Here is a 20,074-nt window from a genome sequence, read left to right on the forward strand (position 1 = left end):
CAAGGAGAGGCACCAGGAGAGCAAAGACAAACTTAGTCATCACCATCTTCATCAAATGAGCCCTGCTACCACTCCGTCTGGCCACCACCAACAAGCTTTCCCCCACCCCGCCCTTCTTCCTCACCTCAACCTCCAGGGAAGGGAGGAAGACCACAGACATGCTGCAGAGCGGTATAAAGAGTACAGAGACAGTGACTCGGGCAGTCAGGGAGTGAAACATATGAGTGCCTGCAAATTGTCCATTGGCTCGGGGGCAGAGGCTGGCTCTCGAGGAAAGGCGGGAGCACTAAGTAGCTGCGGTGGTGGTGCGGGTAGACCTCTATCTGGAGGCAGCAGAAGGTGCTCAAAAGATGGACCTATAAATGGAGAGATGAGGATCAGCGAATCCTCGACTTCCTCATCTGAATGTATGAGACGGGGGACGGCTGCAGCGACAGCAATCTTGGCACCTCCAACTCCCCACTCAGTGGCTTCCTACTCTATGCCTCCCCCTCCTCCGCCGCCACCACCTCCTCATGCCTTGCATATGGGATCCACGGTTGCGGGAGGGTGGTTACACCATGCCCATCATCATCCTGAGTTTTACTGCTCTCCCGCTCCCCTCACACTTACGCCCTCCAAAGATCCAGTATCCACACCTGGCAGGGAGGCAAAGGTCATTGGCCCGACTTATGTGCCCTCAGTGGGGCCATTGGGGGACCTGGGCTCTCCAGACTGTCGTGGAGCAGGAGGAGGCGGGAGAAAGGCAGATGATAAAAGTGGAGAAGGATCTCATGAAAGTCTCTCTCATCACCTTAGTCAACTTAGTAGCTGCCAGAAGAAGGACAAATCGCAGCAACACCAGCAGCAGCTGGGATACGGCAAGGCTGACAAACCTCCTGACTGGAGTATGCAGACGCAACACTTCCACAAACAAGGCTCCAACGTCAATTCTCAGTCAGAACTGAGGTCTTGCAGCCTTGAAACTTCTTCGTCCTTCAGAGATGTCGAGGTTGTGGACGATGTTTACCGACCCTCGCTTCCGGCAGATGCCCAGGAGAAAAAGTCAGGTGAACAGGGCTTATCAAAAAATTGCCCCGATGCTAGCACTTCTCCCTTGGGGGACTGTTCCCACTCAGTTTCTGATGGGAAGATTGGACCGGGAGCAACACCTTCAAGGGAGGGACAAAAGGTTGCAAGGATAAGGCACCAACAGCACAGTAGCCACGGAGTGTGTGCAGAAGACAGGGGGAAAGACGGAACTCAGACAGCACTTTCATGGGGGGCACGAGGGGACCACCAAGAGGACCAGAGAAAAGGTTCGGTTGGTAAAGGTGAAGTAAAAGGGCTGAGCAACAAAGCTCCACACAATGATCCCAACCAGCCACATTCGCAACTGCCTCCACCTCTGTCCTCCTCATCTGCCGACAGTGAAGGCAGTGCCATGAAGAACCTAATGAACTACAGCTCCCAGCAGCCTTTGCTTCTGCCACAGAGGAGCCCCTTTGGAGGTCTAGGCTGCCTCGAGCAGGGTGGAGACAGATCAGAGAAGGGAGACAGAGGAGGAGCTAAAAGCAGCACTTCCCAGCAGGACCCTCCCAAACAGTCACTCCCTCCTCGCCGAAGCTCCGCTAACGAGGGGCAGAAAAGTGACAGAGGTGGAAAGGAGGCAGGGGAAGCAGGAGAGGGGGAAGTTCGACAGCCTCCAGTGGGTATTGCAGTCGCAGTAGCCAGGCCCCCCCATCGTTCCCCAGACAGCACCCCTGGCCACAGCAGGCAAGGCAGGGTACTGCACAGCATGAAAGGTCAGACATCATTTGTGCTCTGTGCACTGAAAATTTCAACATGAGGCTACATTAATGGAGAATATCAACAATGAAACACACAAGAACAGCTGATGGTGTTCTTGATTCACTTTGACATTTGATATCTTTAGAATGACTCCAAAACCCTTCCACACTACTTATCATTTAGCACGTTCAAGACGAAATTTATTACAAAGTAATTTCAGGCAGCAGTCCCCAATCCCCGGGCCACGGACCGGTACCGGTCCATGAGTTGTTTGGTACTGGGACGCGAGAGTTAAGGCTCGGGTGTGAAATTGATGGTTTTCAGGATTTTTTTCAGTTTTTAGCGTTAACTCGGTTTCCCTAGGTCTTTTCCCGTGTGTTATGAATAAATCTTCTTCTTTTTTGGTACCGGTAATGGTTTTATTTTGTTGTATTTATCCACGACACCTTAAAGGCCGGACATAAACCAGTCCGTGGCGCAAATAAGGCTGGGGACCGCTGCTTTAAGATATATTTTGACATAGAATATATGGGATACATTAAAAGTTAGCAAATTCCATGTAATCTATGTAGACGATGTACTGTCTTTTGCTGTGCATTTATTTCCTATACCTGGTTGGAAATTGTTTACATCATTTGATTGTACATAAAAGTGCCGATAAGTTATATGTTTCTTGTGCTGTATTTGTGTAATTCAGGGGTGTCACGCCCTGTGTATCCTCTTGGTCGGGAGGCTGAGGAGAGGAAGAGGATCAATGAGGATCAGATCGGTCTTCATCACCTGGACAGAGACAGAGAAATGATCATCAGGTACTCTTAAACACATATTAACACACACACACACGCATGCACACACAAACACGTACGCACACGTTCACACACTAGCATCTGTTCATTTTTGCTCTTATCTGATAAGCTGTAGTTCTTTTATTCTCGGCTTCTCTCTTCCAGTCTGAAGCTGCGCATCTCCTCTCTCTCATCCCCTCACTCCATTTACTCTTCTCACCCTTTGATGTGGTATTTCTGTACACCCTCACTCTCTCGCTCTCTCTCACTTCTCTTCTCTCTCTTTCTACCTAAGATGAGATGTGGTGCATTAATGTTACGGGGACTAATATGGATGTCTCTGAAGTATCGGGCTCTTATTATGTAGTCATATCAAGGGAAGAAAACATATAATGAGAACTCATAGACCAGGCACAAGGTGATGTCTGTTCCTCTTGCCGTCACATTTCCTTTTTCTCGATGATTATAATGGCGGTAGTGGTAATGAAGATGACAAGGATGAAGATAATGATCATAATGACAGTGATGATGGTGACAATAAGAGGGATAATCAAGATAATGACAAAGTTCATACCGCCTACTGCCACGACAGGGAAAACAAGGATTGCATGGAGTTCGCCAGGATCCACCCTTCCAGCAGCTGCCACGGGGATCTGACCTCTCACCTCTTGGTCCCCGGAGGAGCGAGCCAGTTGGGGGCTGATCCCGCTGCACATGCTCACCCAGCTCACCGCCACTGGATGCAGAGAACAGGAAGTCCATCCCTCTGGATGGGGCATTCATACAGTGAGTAGAGATCTAACTTTATACCTTCAGCTTGTTCTGTTCTTTTGATGCCCTCCAATAGACGGCATGAAGTTATTTCTTTATTTTTTGTTGCAATTCCAAGTTGCTATATTTTTACATTATAGGTCTGAGTCACGTGGGAATGACTCCAGGGTTTCCTCCAGGTCTTCCCAGCACTCTGCAGCCTGTCTTGGGGTCGCTTACCCAAGACCCTAACTCCCCACTAATGGTTCTTCCAACAGAACCAGGGCCTCATCATCACCTTGGTATGCTAAGCATCCTCATACACACATACTCCTCCTCCCCCTTTTCATTTGTATCATCAAAGCCTCTGCCATTTCTCTCCCAGAGTTTTAGTATCATTGGCTAATCATAATATAATGCTCAACTAAGTCCTTCTGTCAGTGGGACCATGTTTTATAGCTTCGTTAATGGGAGCAGCTATTCTGCTGCCCCCCCTCTGCGTGTGCCCGGCATTATGCAAACCATTTTAACTGGCGTTTCATCTCTCTTGTGGTGGAGCACTGATGTGTTTGGACTGGACTTTGTGCTTTCTGTGTGTGTGCGTATGTGTGTGTGTTTAAAGTTGTGTTCACGTCTGAAACAATACGATATGTGAAGGGTTTTATTGGGCACCTCAGCCATTGCTGGAGAGACAAAAGTGTTTGTCTTTGTGTGTGTGTGGTGAGTGTGTGTGTCAGCGCTGCTTTGCAAACAGGCTGTGAAATTTAATTATCTCCCGCCTCCCTTGCCTCGCTCCGTGAGAGTTCCTGTGGAGAGGGGAAGTGCATCCACTGAACCCTTCCCCTGGGAAACATTAGCCCACTCAGGCTAATCTCACAGAACAAAGGTTCCCAGCGACAAGGCAGCCAAGGAGGGATGTGTGTGTGTGTGTGTGTGTGTGTATGTATACTCATATGTGTGTGTTCACATTCATATGTGCTAAGGGAGAGGATGTGATGAAACTATGTGTTTCCCTGTAAAGAAAACCTGCATAGAAAGCGTTAAAAGTGGTGATTACAGGTTGTCAAGCATGCATTCACTATTCAGTGATTGTGTCTGAGGCCAAAACACAGCTCATTCGGGCTACAAATGGTCTATTTTCAGTCTTGCAACAGCATCCATCAATGTCTTTCTTCATAGTTTTTACATTGTTTTTTTTTTTTCTGTAAATCAAAAGAAAACACTCAGCCGTTTCTCTCATGTACAATATCTACTCTAGATGTTCTGGAGCCCTCGGGTCTGTGGCCTCCTGTTTATGGAGGCAGAGGCCCCCCTCCTCACCTGCAGCATCACCCAGTTTACTCCCGCCCCTCCTTTCTACGGCAACAGGAGCTGTACGCCCTGCAGCAGCAGCGAGCCATGGAGCATATCCAACGCCAATCTTTAGGACAAGTAAGACCAGTATAAACCAGAAACCTATGACAATGAGTTATTATTGTGAAACTGTGGACAAATGAGAATTGGGAAATACGCTGAAGTTGCGCAATGGCACTTCTTCCTCGTTTCAGCTGTTATGACTACAATACGCGACCACTACTGAATTGTTTGAAGATCTCTCAGTGCAGATATCCTGACTTCTTAACACTGAAAGAAAAACATATGCAAAAATCACACTCAGCAATATTTATTTAAGCCAATGACTTCCTCTTTTGTTGGAGAATGGTTTTACTGATAAAGACACATTGATGTGTTGCTTTTACGCTTTCACATTTGCCAGATCATTTGGCAATCAAGCGGTGTGGTCATTTCTACAGTTCTTCTCCCCCCCCCCCTGCTTTTCTGTCATGTTTTTTTTTTTTTTTTTCAGAATTAATGTTTGTGTTTAGATGCAATTTGGCTTGTCTTATACAACTGCATTTCCTGCTGTCATACAGTCGTAACTGGCCATGAAGATCAAAGTGTTAAATTAGCATCGTGTAACACATTTAAAATGTATTCATCCAATCATTGTAAGGATTACTTCTCAATCGCTTGTTCTCCGTTTCTTGTCTCATAGAGAAAACACGATGATAGCACCATCACCCTGGAAGATTCAACTCATCAATCTCCACCATCCAGGACTCCCTCTTCTTCTTCTTCATCCACGTCCACAGCCACCTCCCATGCAGCCAAACCCTTCTCTCACACCCCACCTCCACCCAAGACATCCACACCATCTCCGGGAATGTGCCCCACTAGCCGTCAGTCACCCTGCTACCACTCCCCATCCACGCTTCCGCACCCGCCAAATCCTCTGACTCCTGCACCGAGCCCTGCTGCAGCAGCTCCCCGGTCCCCAGCCCTCAGCCCTGCTCCTTCACACCTCTCTAAAGGACTGGAGAGGGGCAGTGACAGAGGAGAGGGACAGCCACCTCAGGACTACCCACAATCCCTCGAGCCAGGTTTGTGTGTGCAGAAGCTCCCGTAGGCTCGTTAATGAATCCACTGTCTGAACTGAAAAATCTGTGCCAGCAGGCTGGACCATCAGATAGCATAAAGATGGCGAAACAGGACACAGAGACAGACAGAGCATAAGAGAAAAAGAAAGAGGGAGAGTGATGGAGGCCGCTGCTGCTGAAATGCAGCACTGGGCTTTGAAGTGTGGTATTCTTTTGATTTTGCAGAAATTGTTTGAAGCATGGCTGGTCCCTTACTCAGTGTGTCCTTGAGTGTATGTGTGCACTTTTTTTTTCTGTGCGAGCCAAAGAGGGACAGCGGGCAGGCAAGCCATTAAGGTCAGAAAAAAGCATATGGGCACTCTGTCCATGTATGTATGTGTGTGACCTGCCAGTGTGCATATGTGTGTCAGTGAAGGTCAGTGAAATCTTCAGATAGAGCCTCCTTATCCTTCAGGGGTCCTTGAGAAGAACACGCGGAAGGATACGCATTCATCTGGCTGCGTTGTCAGGGGGGCGGAGGGATATCATCAATAATAAGAGAGCAGGGGTGACAGGGCTGGCGCTGCAATCACAGGAAAACGGCAGGGTGTCATCAATATCCCACCTAGATCTATATACTTACACTTCTACACCCACACACACACATGCTGTATAATACACACCACTGTGGGCACATTGTGTTTTCAGCACCTTGCTGTTAATGTATTATGCCAACTGTAATCACTGGCTTCATCCTGTCTACCTGAACGGAATTGCAATGAATTTAAAGAACAAGAAACTACAAATATTTTCTATTTGTTGCAGATAAATACATTTTGTTTTCCCCTATTTCAGGCTGATTTACAGGCTTTAATGCTAAAGAAACTATTTGACCAGTGCGCTCTCTCCCTTTCTCCCCCAGACTTGCCACCTGTTTATACTTACCCTCCGATCACCATGGGTTACAAGGCCGGGCCCTCGCCTCCAGAGGCTCGACTGGCTGAGCAACCTATGTTGGAGGATGAGCCGGCAGAGCCTGACACTAAGTCCCTCCCACACCAGTGCCACATCAAGCCTCTCACTGTTGAAGTTGAAGAGCTGGGGAAGGAAGACAATGAGAGGGTCTGTGAAGTGGTGGAATCCCAGTGTGCACTTACAGAGGAGGCGAAGCAGGAAACAAAAGGCTGCTCGGTCTCTCAGCCTCAAAGTGAGATTTCTGGATTGCCGCCATGCCCTTTCCTAGCTCCAGTCCCAGATCCAGCCTGCCCAGCCACAGCCACAGGCAAAACCCTAAAAGTAGAGCTCTCCCTGGGTTGCCCGGGCCAGCAGGCTGGCCTGGAGGAGCCCCAGCTACCCAAAGAGCAGGAGAATGATAGGGAGGATGGAAAAGAGGACATCGAGGGGGATGAGAGGGAGAAAATTCATCCTAAACCAACAGAATGTACAGTCTCTGTGCCTGAAGAGCCTGGAAAAGTCCAGGCAGAGGAGGATGGGCACAAAGAAGGAGAGAATGTAGAGGTAGTGGAGGATGAGGAGGATGATGAGGGGGATGGGAGAAGACCAAGTGAGGGCTTGGTGAAATTAACGTGTAGCTCTCCCGTTCCTACCACATCCGCCGACCCGATCGTCCCTCCAACGGCAAGTACAGCAGCTCAGCTCCAAGGGGCCTACATGTGGAGCCTGGAGCTCCTAATCGCTGCAGCTCTGTGTGCCACCAGAGATGCCTTGTACCCACCTGTACCTGTTGACCAGGCCCCATGCCCTTCACCCAACCACGGCATGGAGATGCTGGGGGAACTGGCCGAGCTTGAGATCCAGCAGAGGAGCAGGGCGAGCAAAGCAGGTGAGAAGAAATTCATTTGAGAACGCATCGTCTGTCTGTGTGGTCTAATCTGCTTACACATCTACAGACATTGGTCCAATTCGAAACCTATGAAATGAAACCAAAATAGTTCTAAACAGCCCCAATAATTAGGTCTGCCTTTCTTACATTATCTTCTTATAGTAAAAAAAAAGACCTAAAAAAAGACTAAAATGCCCTTGAAATTGAGATCAAGGAAAAAGAAAAGAAAAAAACTGTCACCATGCTTTTCTTCTTGCTATACAATCACACACACTTACAGTGAACACATGAGAGAGCTTTGGGAGATGTGTGCAATCCAGATGTGTCTCATGTCACACACACTAACACACATGCACAGACACAAAAAATTTCCCACTAACTATCCTGCTTCCTTCCTCAGCTCTGTTTCTCCGCTCCTGCCTATAGACCAAATTTTTTCCCTCTGGGAAGGATGCTTATGTTTATATGCCAGTGTGTGTGCATGCACGTGAAAGTATGTGTGCATTTCGAGGGGACCCAGAGATGGACAAGCTAAGCTTTAGAAACAAGCCAGGACACACACACACACACACACACACACACACGCACACACTCTGCCCAGTGTGTCCCCCAGGCTCTGGCGTCTTGCTTTGCTAATTAGACCCTTTCCTTTAAAACACTTCTCCTGTAAGCGCTCCTATTTTCCTCTCGTCCCTCTGAGAGAAAGTGTTTTTATTTATGCCAGCATCTGTGTGTGTGTGCGATTTGTACGTGGCGTGCACGCGGCTGTGTGTGTGTGTGTGTAAGCTGTTAAGTAATCCCAGATGAATCCCTGCTCTCCTCCATCAGAGTCTACGTGTCTCTCCACCAGGCTGCTTGCTCCCTGCCTGCGCCTCCTCCCGCCTCTCCTCCCTCTTTGTTACCCCCCCAACACACGTCTCCTTTTTCTTTTTTCTTTCTTTCTTTTTCTTTTTTTTTATTAAACCAATGTAATCTTGTGTGTAAATCCTGCCTCTGCAAGCCTTGTTGACGGAATTAATAAGTGTAAAAATCATAAGTCGCTCAGCTGCTGTCTGTGCATGTGTGTGTGTCAGAGATACAGCGCAACTGTGCATTTGTTTACATGTGCATGCACGTGGTTAGCATGTGTAATAGGTGTGAAATCAATAAGCCCTGTTGTGGCGTGGAAAACGTTCTTCAAGTTGCAACACATTTATTTAACCCCCCCCTCCCGCTCTGACCTCATCGCCGAGAATGTTATTAATACCGCTGATGGCGTTTTTGTCATTGTGAATGCGTTGGGGGAGATGAAACCGATCCCAGACAGATGCGTTTATGGCGTTCCTTGATGCAGAAGGATATCTCAGCTGTTCACTGGAGATCACAATTACAGATTAAGGAATCAAGAGATGTGCCCCCACCCCTTCTCTTCTTCATGAATTATCGCCATTACTTCTATTTACACGTAGACAGAGGAGGTATTTGTGTAATTTATTCCTTCGCATTTCCTTTATTTTGAAATTTCACACCAATAAATTCCTTAATGGTCTCTAATGATGACTAGGTCCACAGCAGCTGTAATGGTTTTTAATTTTCCTCTACTGTTTTTGTTTTTCCCCTTGAAATCCCCTGTGCCGCCTCTTATTACACCCTTCACCCCCGTTAGAGACACGGTATGGTATTATTACTGTGCAAAGATGAGTGTGTGCGTGCGTGCATATGTGTGTCTGTGCACTGTAGGCGGAAGGTATCTATCGATTGTGGCCATCCTCCAGGATACTAAACTAGGTGCGGTGATGTCAGTAGTGATGTCATCCTGTCAGGGTAATCGGAGCATGCCATTGGCTCAGAGGTCTGACAGATGAGATGGCATTGACCTCTGCGAGCCGGGACAGGACAAAGCCGCATCTCTCAGCTCCTTCCCGCTTGCTCTGTTGCTCTCCGAGGAGTTACCTGTCAATCTCACATCCGTTTGTTCACGCACGCTCTCGTTTCTCTCTTCACAGACAAAGACTGCCCTCCTTTCTTTCGTCGCTATTTGCCGTGTTTTTCTGTCTCCATCTTCCACTCCCTCACACACATACACACACTCACACAGGTCTTAATGATGTCAGGTGTCAGTGAATGGGCCTTGCGGCTCCAGTACACAGTGGGAGTGAATGAGGAAGACCTCTCCTCACCTGCCTCTCTTCTCCTTTCCTCGTCTCCTTCTTTTCTCTCCTCGTCTTCTTCTCTAAGGGGAAATTGGATTCTGTCCATGTCCATAATGAGGAGATGTAGGAGAATAAATAGATAGCTCAATAAACACTTTGCCTCTTATTGCTTCTCCTCCCCTTTACTCCCCATCCCTCCCTCCCTTTTTCTCACCGCATCCCACAGTCCTTCTTCTCCTCCTTCTCTTACCATCTCTCCAATTCTCCCTCACATAGCCTCACGCAGTTTGCCCATGTCTGCGTAGCTCAGCGAAAATGCTGTAGGGTGCCTGTGTGTATTCTAAATGAGTGTATTTTATTTGCGTGTGTGTGTGTGTGTGTGTGTGTGTGTGTGTGTGTGTGTGTGTGTGTGTGTGTGTGGACCGTCTCATGAATATTCCGTTTCATCTGCCGCTGCCGTGACAATGACAGAGTTAATGACAGTGACAGATGTAGAGATCGTTCCCCACAACCCCCCCTCCCATGCGTGTGTGTCTGTGTGTACGATTAGGCATGAACACCAGTATACATCAAATAAACTACACAGCTAATATCATAAATATCACCACTTTTCAAGACGCCGTTTCATCGCCCGAGAAATAAATCCTTTCAGCACACGGCGTGTTTTATAACCAGGTGTCAGCCGCTGCGTGATGTACCAATCTAAATCGAAACAATCCGTCTCCGCGCAGGTGAGGAGGACATGCCGACCTTTGACCTCCACAGTCTGGCGACTCTGGTGGCCGCCCGTGCCCTGGAAGTCGGAGGGGAACGGGTAGATGTGGATGCGGATGGTGCCGTGGACCAGCAGTGTCCAATCAGGAAGAGGGTGAACCTGCGCAGGAAGTGCAGCTGGACGCCTCGGCACGAGCCGGTGAGGCACAGGTGTATTTTGTGTTTGTGCATGAGGACGTAAATCAGTGAGGATTCAAAATGTGGCTCAATGGAGTGCTGAACAGTTTGAACAGAAATGAATTTTTTATACTTGTTGTAAATAAAACCAAGACAATAAAAAAAAAAAAAAATCTAATTTCTGAACTGAACAGCTAAGAAATCATAAAGGAAAAAGTCTGTTGGTTATTATCAGGGATACAAATGAGAAATAGACTAATTTCTAAGAATTTAAATAATAAGATTAAAGCAAACATGCCAGTAAATTCAACATAAAACATGTAAAATGAACATTTTTACTACATCATGACTTAATGTGTTTTATTTGGCTCTTTTTTTCCCCCAGTTTTCCACCAGGTACCCAGTATTTCTTAAATTATTTACAGCATAATTTATTTACACTCTCCTAAAAGAAATTCCCTTTTATTCTCTTATTTCCCCATATCTACTTTTAAGCACTGGTAGGACTCGATGAGTGTTTTCCATGCACTGATCCATACAATAAAATGACACATAAATTCCATAAATTCAGTGGAAAATCACACTATAAAATGAATGCATTGTGTAGTGTAGCAAACGAACACTAAAACACGGGTGCAATAAATATAATCTATCATAAGAAACAAAAAGCAGTGTGGATTAAAACCAATACACTGTGTGTTCACTGAATAACTGAGCAAAACGTGTTAGTGATCAAATAAAATGGATGGATAAAATTTAGAAAAAAAACTCTTTTAGTCTGATCTGTGTTGAAATTCAAAATAAAACATTTTCATATTTTTTTGTAATGTTCAAGTAAAGATGACACAAGTGCTTCCTGTGTGGTGGAGCTTTACATTTCTTATTAAATTCAAAAAACTTCAAAACAAGATCCGGCTTCACCAATGCTATCAGGCGTTTGATTTTAAGACTTCAATAAGCGCACATTTATCCTACAGATTATTAGATAACTACTTGGCGAAACCTTTTTAACGTTTACAGATTGATTTTACTTATGTTAATATTTGTTATCTGCGACAGAAAGTGCCTAGGGAACTACATCAGCCTATTAGAAATCTGCCAGTAAGAGCAGAAGTTGTTGATTTGCTAAAATTAACTGCTTCACACAAACGTGTGAGCGTTTGGTTACAGGAAAGTCCTCAGCAAGCTGGCCAAACACAAGCTGGCTACATATCCAATGACTGCTGTGCTGAAGTTGGTGTTCAGCATTTAAATTCCTCTGCTCTGTGTGTGCGTGTCCGTGTTTGTGTGTGTGTCAGGTGTGCCCAGTGAAGGGCTCCATGGAGACCATGGGAGGGGAGGAGCTGGCCATGCGTGTCCAGCTGGCTGAGCTACAGCGCCGCTACAAAGAAAAACAGAGAGAATTGGCCAAACTACAGAGGAAACACGACCACCAGTGAGCAGAGACAACACACACACACACACTTATTTTGTCTAGTCTGAATTCTGCATTCCAATATTCACTCTTCTGCTTTCATGCTGCATCCTCCTGATTTATCAGGACTTGCTGCATGCTCATATTTAATGCAGTTTGACCTGTAGCCGATACGAGCTTCTTCCTGATTTCTCCCGCTGTCCGGATTGCATCTTTAATCTCCCTCTCCGTACCACTCCACCTCCTCTTCCTCCTCCTTCCTCTTTCTGCAGGAAAGAGGAGACATCTCGAAGCCCTGCTCGCCGGGGGCCCGGCCGCCCCCGTAAGCGCAAGTCCACCCCCGGCCCAGCTGCTGCAGAGAGCTCCAAAAGACTCAGGTCAGTCCTCTGATATTGCGTTGGTATAATCAGTGTGATTGGCAAGCCCAGCTCATTCATCCTGATTTCTGTTTGTGTTTTTAGTGAAAGGCATGGTTGATTTTCAAGAAGTTCTTCTTCAGCTGAATTGATTCGAATGCTCTCTAGCTGATGATTTGCTTGATTGGGCACTGGAAGGAGCTGCTCACACACACACACACACACACACACACACACACTGATGCACACACAGACACACACATACACAGTGGGGGTTATGTGATGGGAGCTGTAAGCTGGGTGTGATTTTTAATGAGAGAAGGTAATGGAGATGAGGGCTTCATTAATCACCATTAATCACTTTTAATCATATTTATCACTTGTATTGATTATGTCCTGATTCCATGCGAACCTCCAGCATATATTAATACAGCTGGACAAAGTTCTGATGTACAGTTATTACAGTGATAAATGACTCCACGCCACCCCCACCAGCTGCAACACGCAACCACACATTATTTAACACCTCACACATGCAAACCTCCACACTGACTCACATTCACGGACACACGCACGTGTGCTAGTGCGTGCAAGCAGCCGGGATTCAGCAGTGATAAATGTGTTTTCTCATGATGCCCCACCTCTGTTAGCATGTGCACCCCTCGCCTTGATAAAATGATTAGAGAAACTCGAGGTTTGTCACGGTTACCATGATTAGAAAGCGCTAATGAAAATGACAATGAAAGCCTTTAGTCATACATGCCAGTGCACTACACACACACACACACACACGCAGAGAACTTGTTTAATTAGTAGAGCTGGGTGCTCCGTGCCTGAGCAGCATTTCTGTTGTTATTAACAAGCAATGTATCATTTGTTTATGCTTTCATCTTCTAATGAGAGTTGGGGTGTGGGTGAAATAAAACTGAAAGAAAGCGAGATGAAGAGGAATGGTAGCTCTTCTAAAGTGTGCTGACTTGTTCTCTTGATATCTGGAATATGAAGCATATATGGTGAAAGGTGTGCGAATAGCCAGCTTGGATTTTAGAGGTGAACCTAGCTTATCGTCTCACCTCTTGTCAGTTGCTCTTGAAGTGATTGGGCTACATAAAAAATTGTTAAAAGCACTTAAAGATGGTTTAAAGAACCTAGCAACCACCTTGCTGTTTTGTGCCGTGTACTCCCAAACACTAATTTGACTGAATCTCGGGTTAAACGTCAGTCATTCAGGGGAATGAAACAGACAAAGGTGATCTGGATAGTTAGAATCTTCCTCTCCTCTGCTCTGCTCTCCTGGGAGCAGAGATGCTGAGAGCCAAACCTTCCCTCTCTGGGAATATAGGATTCACCTGCCTCAGACACCAGCTGCTAACAGTTGTGTGCCTATGTGTGTGTATATGAATGTTAATGTGTGTGTGTGTGGGGACTGCCTGTGGTGCGAGAGAGCATGCGGGCAATGAAGGAAGGACAGAAAGAGGGAGAGAGAGGGAGGAAGGGAGGAAGGGAGGAGTAGTGTTCAATAGAGGTTAGTGTTTATCGATTGAGCCCTGAAGCTCCGGTCAACGGACAGACTCCCCCGAGACTGCTTCATTTCTCTCTCTCTGTCTCTTTCCCTCCCCCCTCAACCATTCTCCTCCACCCACTGTCTCTCTCTATCTCTCCCTCTTCTCGGCTCTCTTCACGACAGATAATTTCTTACCCTTTTTTAGTCTCGCGATCCGAATATTCCCGTGTTTGCCGTCAGACCGCGCCGAGGCTGTCTCTTACCTCATCAAAGTTACGAGACAGACAAGATGAGTGGGAAGAGAGCGAGACAATGACTGAGCTTCAACACAGATAGAAGGGACGCTAAGAAGAAAAAAGCAAAAAAAAAAAAGGGAAATGCAGAGATGCAGAGAATAAAGACGTGTGATTAAGCTGATTCTTTGTTTTCACATAGGATAAATTCTCATTCAGCTGCGTCCCTGCTGTGTTTTTATGGTTTTTTTCAGGGCTGGACTGAATGTACTGGAGGAAAAAGCCAGGAATTCAATGTCCAATCACAACTTCAAAAGCCTCAGCACTGCACAGGTCAGCCGCTCGCTGCTTCTCATGGTTCATCCGCACACACAAACACACACGCTGAGAACTATTTCCTCCTGCTCCTGTTTTTTTTTTCTTTTTCTAGATATTTCAATTAGCAGAAAGGAATGAGTCAATAATTAGTTGTTCCCTGACTGCAGATGAAAGCTCGTTGTAAGCACAGAGGTCGACCCAGCGCCCTGAGCTCCAGGCTGGCCAGACGGGTGACCCAGCTGAAGCAGAAGGCTGCAGCCCAGCGTGGTTCACAGTCAGCAGACATGCTGCACAGCAGCGAGAAAGACGCGTCCAAGAGTCACTGCAGACAAGGCGGAAAAGGTGGGGGAGAGAGAGGGTGCATAAAAACACTTGTTCACTAGGCAGCACCTCAAAACTCAGCTCACCCATTTTCTGCTTATCTCTCAGACCTGCAGCAATCCCACTGCGCCGCTCAAACCGGAAAGAGGAAGAGAGGTCGAAAGCCCAAAGTTCCCTTGGACATCAACCCTAACAGACCTCACCACAAGGACAGCCGAGTTACTGAGAAGCATGAAATAGATGATGAGAAGAGTGACAGCGAGAGCTCAGAGCATGGTGAGGTTTTTTTCTTGATATACAGTCTGGTTGTGTCGCCTTGCCAATTAACCAAAAAAGGATCACGCAGCTGATGCTTTGGCCGTAAAATTTTACAGCCTTTTTTGGTCAATGGAATGCACACATTTTGCTGATAAGAGCTTTATGACAAAGCTACAGTTTCAGAAGTTTGGAAAAGCTCACTGACAGTTTCACATGCGAGTCAAGTGGCGCTTATTTGGTGTGTGGGTCAAAGGACACCAACCAGATCTTGTGAGATTTTGCTGTGAGATTGTGTGTGTGTGTGTGTGTGTGTGTGCGCGCGCATGTGGAGCATCTGAGAGTGAGATGTCTGCCGTCATCAGGGGTGTCCTCTCACTTCCCAGCTCGTCTGTCACACTGTTAAAACAGTTAACGACTTGCCACGGGCATGCGACACGGCCCTCCGCCCTCATCGGCATATGGTAATGTGAGCCTGCCCTGGCCTCCCCGCTCAGAATGTCACACCCAGCTCCTCCCATCTCTCCTTAACCTCTCCAACCTTGTGAAAATGGCCACACTGAAGTGCCTCGACTTGAGGATACACAATGACACCCGTCCTGACTTTTAACGGCTTGCCAGAGAGATGGGTGCGCCATGAAACCAACATAACATGGAGGAAAACACTAGAATTTCACTGACCCCGTGGCCTTATTGGCATGAAGAATTTGTGGTTCAGTTAAGTGTGTGTGTGTCTGTGTGTGTGTCTATCTGTGCGTGTGTGTGTGTTTGCCAGTGTTTGTATGTGTGTCAGGGAAAGCGTTGAAGAGAATGCCATGTAAGTGACAAGTGTGTCAGATGTGTCAACACCCGACGCGACCCCTGCAGCCAGCGAGACACAGCTGCCATTAACAATCTGTGTATGTGTGTGTGTGTGTGTGTCAACATTTGCTCCCTGTCACAGCAGTTAAGTAACAAGCAGGGCATTATTGTTTAGCCATTAAAGAAGGTTTGCTCATTGAGAGTTAATTTGTGACGAAATGCCCGACTTTTATAGACCCTCATAGAAATTTGACTTGCTTGGCATTTGAACATGCGCGAATTTAGCAGCAGGCCCAAAATGTTAAGGAATCTCGAAAGCTCGCTGTCGATGCATCTCATCGAGTGAGTCCTTGGCTGTTAACAGAGTTTACATATAAATGACTTGAAGCGCTCTGACTCTCATACTGATGTCGTGATTTCACAATTTCACAGAGGAAGATGCCAGCTATGACAGCGAAGACGGAGCCGGTGACATCAAGATTAGCTCATCCTCTAAAGAAGCTCCTGCAAACCCTGCTGGGGGCATATCTTTTTCATCACAGTCCTCCAAGCTGCAAACAAACCAGAAAGCCAGGAGTAGGAGACCAGGACCTCTTGGTGAGATGTTTATACATATCTTTAGATTTCCAGGAGACAGATTTCCTTTCTTCCGTTTTTCTGGACTGGTTGTGTTTATTTTCTGAATGGACACTTTTCCATAAGAAAAATTCCATGAATAGAGACTGGGTACACCAGGCATTTACATATCATGTTATCTGTTTGAACTGCACACTGTTGCGTTAATGAAAAGGCATGCACAAGGATTATAACATATTGTGTCAGTAACAGGAAAAACTGACAGAAACTTTCCTCTCCTAAGTCAACAGGTTTGAATGGCAACGTTCACTTGAGTAGTTTTTGGCTGTTAACGGTCATGCAAATTGTGATGTTGCTCCCATATTCAGAGGAAAACATTATTTTCTCTTCAGATGTCCGGCGAAGCTGAAGAGTTGCAATCTATTTTGCATGTCGTCTCCTCCTCTTTTCCCTTCACACACATGTTTCTAAAATGTATCTTTTTTCACAAAGAACCATAACCCGATCATATCAACTTGATATCAGTTTTAACACTCTATCTTTAATTTACATGATGCTTTCGTCTCCATCCTCAGGCATGGGGATCTTACCCACCACGGACCAAAGGAGAGCACCCCTCAGGCCAGGCCTCGCCAACACAGAGAGGAGTCGTGCAGATCACCTGCCGACCAACAGAGCATCTCCCCTCAGCTGGGGCGTATTGCCAGTGGGCTGCAGTTTTGGCGACAGCCATGAAAACCACAGAGCTCTGACTGAGGCGAAGAGGATCAGCAAGGAAGATGAGAGGAAGACCTCTGCAGGACAGAGCTTTCGTGGAAAGGTGGGACATTGGATAGCGACGTGTAAACTGACATGCAAACCTCAGATCCCCCCACTCAACTGCCACACCTGTGCATCTCTGTGGCAATGATCAGAGGAAAGAGAGGGCACTGATAAAAAGCATCACTTCTGAAATTTTTTTTTTACAACTTACTTTGCATGACCGCTTCTGATAACGTTTGTTATTTGCTCCCTTGCACGGAATAGGAACTGTACTTTGAAAGAAATCATGCAATATTTGTAATTAATATGATGCTCTGAGGACAGTGCAAATAAATGCTCTCCCAAAGTTTATTTATTTAAGGGAGAGAGAGTTTATGTGCTCTACAACTATTTGTCTCCCCTGATCACTACACAAAGTAGTAGGATTCGAGAACGGAAAGGTGAGATACAATAGCCCCATTTAGAAGCTTGGTGGAAAGGTTTTATAGTGAGCATTGAGCTGTTACAGAGTCCTAAACAAGGCAGAAATAAAACATGATTTTTGAGTAACAAAGCAGAAGGGGAACTGGTTACCGTGAGTAAAAGAGGGCAGGTGACTCAGAGGGTTACTCCCTTTGGCTACTGCATGCAAAGTAAAGCTGAGAAAGAGAGAAGAAGAATTAGGAAAAGCCCTCGCCGCAAGTTCACTCCTTGCTTGTTTAGGTGTGAGCCACACCCTGCCAGGAAGTCTTGAAAATCCCGTAGATTAACACTGACAGCGCCTACCAATAACTCCTGCTCCCATACGGGCAGATGCTTAACATCAGCTATAAATCAGTCACTGTGGCAAATGCATCGTTTGCTGTCGATATAGGTGCATGTTTGCTGTGCTAACAGACCGCTGGCCTCATTTTATCTGTGCGAGCAGCGGTTGGCGAGACACTCGCGTTTCGCTTTAATGTGAGATGCCCTCAGGTTGCTTTAGTCTTTGAGTCATTGCAAGGGAATGTCCAAAAACACATAACTCCAAACCAAACAGAGGAATATAAAGATAATCATTGGCCTTAATGCTTCACACACCCATGCGTGCTGGCACACAAACACACACATATCACCGGCGTTAAAAGGAAATAGTCACCCATGCCCTCTGGTGACGAAACTTCTATTAATAAAATATATGATCTCTTGATGTGGAAAGCCTAACACACACGTCAAATATTATGAACGCTCTTCTTCGGAAAGCCTAAATACAAGCAGAAACCTGTTGGGCGAGCTTACTTACTTCATCAGTCATCTGTCATCTTTGGATAAACTAGCTGAAACCGGTCTGGAGATGGGTAGTACCTGGTGTGCGTTTATGTTCGTACGCGATGGTGAGAACGTCCACCTCAGGTCAAGAGTCCTCCAGCAATAAGGTGGATGTGCCTGTGCACCTTCAGTCAACAAACAATGGCAAGTGTAAAAACTAAAAATTTAAATAAAAATAAACTAAGAAAAACAAAACAAACAACATCCTTGAGGCTTTAATGAAGTATCACATTACAAAAGACATTGACGCCTGGGGTTACTTTCCAATGATGCATTAACCACATCAGTTACATCAGACTGAAACGACTCTTTTAGTTGTCTGCAGGTCCTGTGTACTGATAATTAGTTTGTGTACTACCACATCCTGCTTTCTGACCACTGATGTAATGTCCGGTTTCTCTTTTAGGAAAAGGGTTATGCCGTGAGCAGACTTCTGCAAAGCTTCGCAGCTGATGATGGCTTTCGCTTGGATGAAGAGAGTAGCTTCTCTGAGGGAGAGGAGGATGAAGAAGAGGAGGCCAAAAAGCTGCTGGTTCATCTTCCTCCCAACATGCCTTCCAGAATACCTGGTAAGTATAAACGCTGACATATAACTTAGTATTACACAGAATCACAGGCTTGCTTTACCACACACAAATGCTCCGTGTCTGCTCCTGCGTCCATCTCCTCACGTTACACCGAAACTGACGAGCTCACTCAGTGCATGCTCAAATTTTGTATATCTCAGCTTTTTTCTTCTTCAATCCATCTTTCTACTCCCTCCGTAGCTCTGCCAAACTGTGTGTTAAGTAAAGAGATGTTGGTAGATGGACTGAAGATCCTCATCTCCAAGGAGGACGAGCTGCTGTATGCCGCCTGTGTCCAAACTTTGGACCTGCCTGATATGTAAGACCCCATTTTCCTGTTAGTAGTGCATAAGGCATTTCCACTTTCTGTTTTTTTGTTTTTATCACAAATGTGCTTGTCAATGCAACAATGTGACATATCAATCCCTCAAATACAGGTATCTTTATTTGAGGGATTGATAAATTGTTTATTAATCATGAGATCTGGAGGGTTTTTCGAGAGGCGAAAACTGCGGAATTTATCACCAAGAAGGCATTTAGCAGCAAGACTGTTGTGTGATTTTCAAAACACTCGAAAACCGAGCATATTTAAATGCCTGGCAGCTGTGAGAATCCTGACAAACAAGTTGCTGAGATAATTACAAAGCCTTAGGACAAAACCCCTTTTCTTGGTTCCCAGAAGACTGCTTTGAAATGTAACAATAAAAACTGCTAAAAATTGGAACTCATAAATTAAAATTACATTTTTTTTCAATGTTTTAATTTTTTTTTTAGATTTAGTGTTGTAATTGAAGGGGAACGAGGTAATCGCCCCAGGATATACTCGCTGGAGCAACTGCTACAGGAAGCAGTAAGTGAGACTCCTTAGCCTGTATAACGTTTGCAGGTTTGTGATGACCTTCATCTGAAAAGTTTTGCAATTTTTTTCTCTCTTTTCCAGGTGCTGGATGTGAGGCCACAGACCGAGGCCATCCTGACTGCAGGGACGCGAGTGTGTGCCTACTGGAGTGAGCGCTCCCGTTGCCTCTACCCTGGCTACGTCCACCGAGGTGAGTTACACATGCCTATCGCCTCACTCTGTACACAATAACAAATCTTTCCAGCAACCCATGTT

At 46.0% G+C, this 20,074-nt stretch overlaps 1 protein-coding gene across 3 annotated transcripts in view; it reads left to right on the plus strand.

Annotated features, from left to right (window-relative positions):
• bahcc1b (BAH domain and coiled-coil containing 1b) overlaps nt 1–20,074 on the plus strand; it is a 66,917-nt gene that overhangs the window by 36,509 nt on the left and 10,334 nt on the right. For all 3 annotated transcript variants that reach the window (XM_042225141.1, XM_042225140.1, XM_042225142.1), the window contains 19 exons: nt 1–1,784; nt 2,468–2,579; nt 3,148–3,341; nt 3,467–3,607; nt 4,564–4,736; nt 5,341–5,725; nt 6,624–7,544; nt 10,408–10,589; nt 11,866–12,002; nt 12,254–12,358; nt 14,329–14,407; nt 14,560–14,734; nt 14,822–14,989; nt 16,202–16,366; nt 16,921–17,165; nt 18,801–18,963; nt 19,162–19,279; nt 19,735–19,810; nt 19,901–20,009. The exon at nt 1–1,784 is cut by the window's left edge and continues 208 nt beyond it. In XM_042225141.1, coding sequence (XP_042081075.1) covers nt 1–1,784; nt 2,468–2,579; nt 3,148–3,341; nt 3,467–3,607; nt 4,564–4,736; nt 5,341–5,725; nt 6,624–7,544; nt 10,408–10,589; nt 11,866–12,002; nt 12,254–12,358; nt 14,329–14,407; nt 14,560–14,734; nt 14,822–14,989; nt 16,202–16,366; nt 16,921–17,165; nt 18,801–18,963; nt 19,162–19,279; nt 19,735–19,810; nt 19,901–20,009 — 5,432 coding nt within the window. The remainder of the gene's footprint in view (nt 1,785–2,467; nt 2,580–3,147; nt 3,342–3,466; nt 3,608–4,563; nt 4,737–5,340; nt 5,726–6,623; nt 7,545–10,407; nt 10,590–11,865; nt 12,003–12,253; nt 12,359–14,328; nt 14,408–14,559; nt 14,735–14,821; nt 14,990–16,201; nt 16,367–16,920; nt 17,166–18,800; nt 18,964–19,161; nt 19,280–19,734; nt 19,811–19,900; nt 20,010–20,074) is intronic.

The sequence above is a fragment of the Haplochromis burtoni genome, unplaced genomic scaffold, assembly GCF_018398535.1.
Source record: "Haplochromis burtoni strain Fernald_Lab_line unplaced genomic scaffold, NCSU_Asbu1 Contig_162, whole genome shotgun sequence".
Classification (NCBI taxonomy): domain Eukaryota; kingdom Metazoa; phylum Chordata; class Actinopteri; order Cichliformes; family Cichlidae; genus Haplochromis; species Haplochromis burtoni.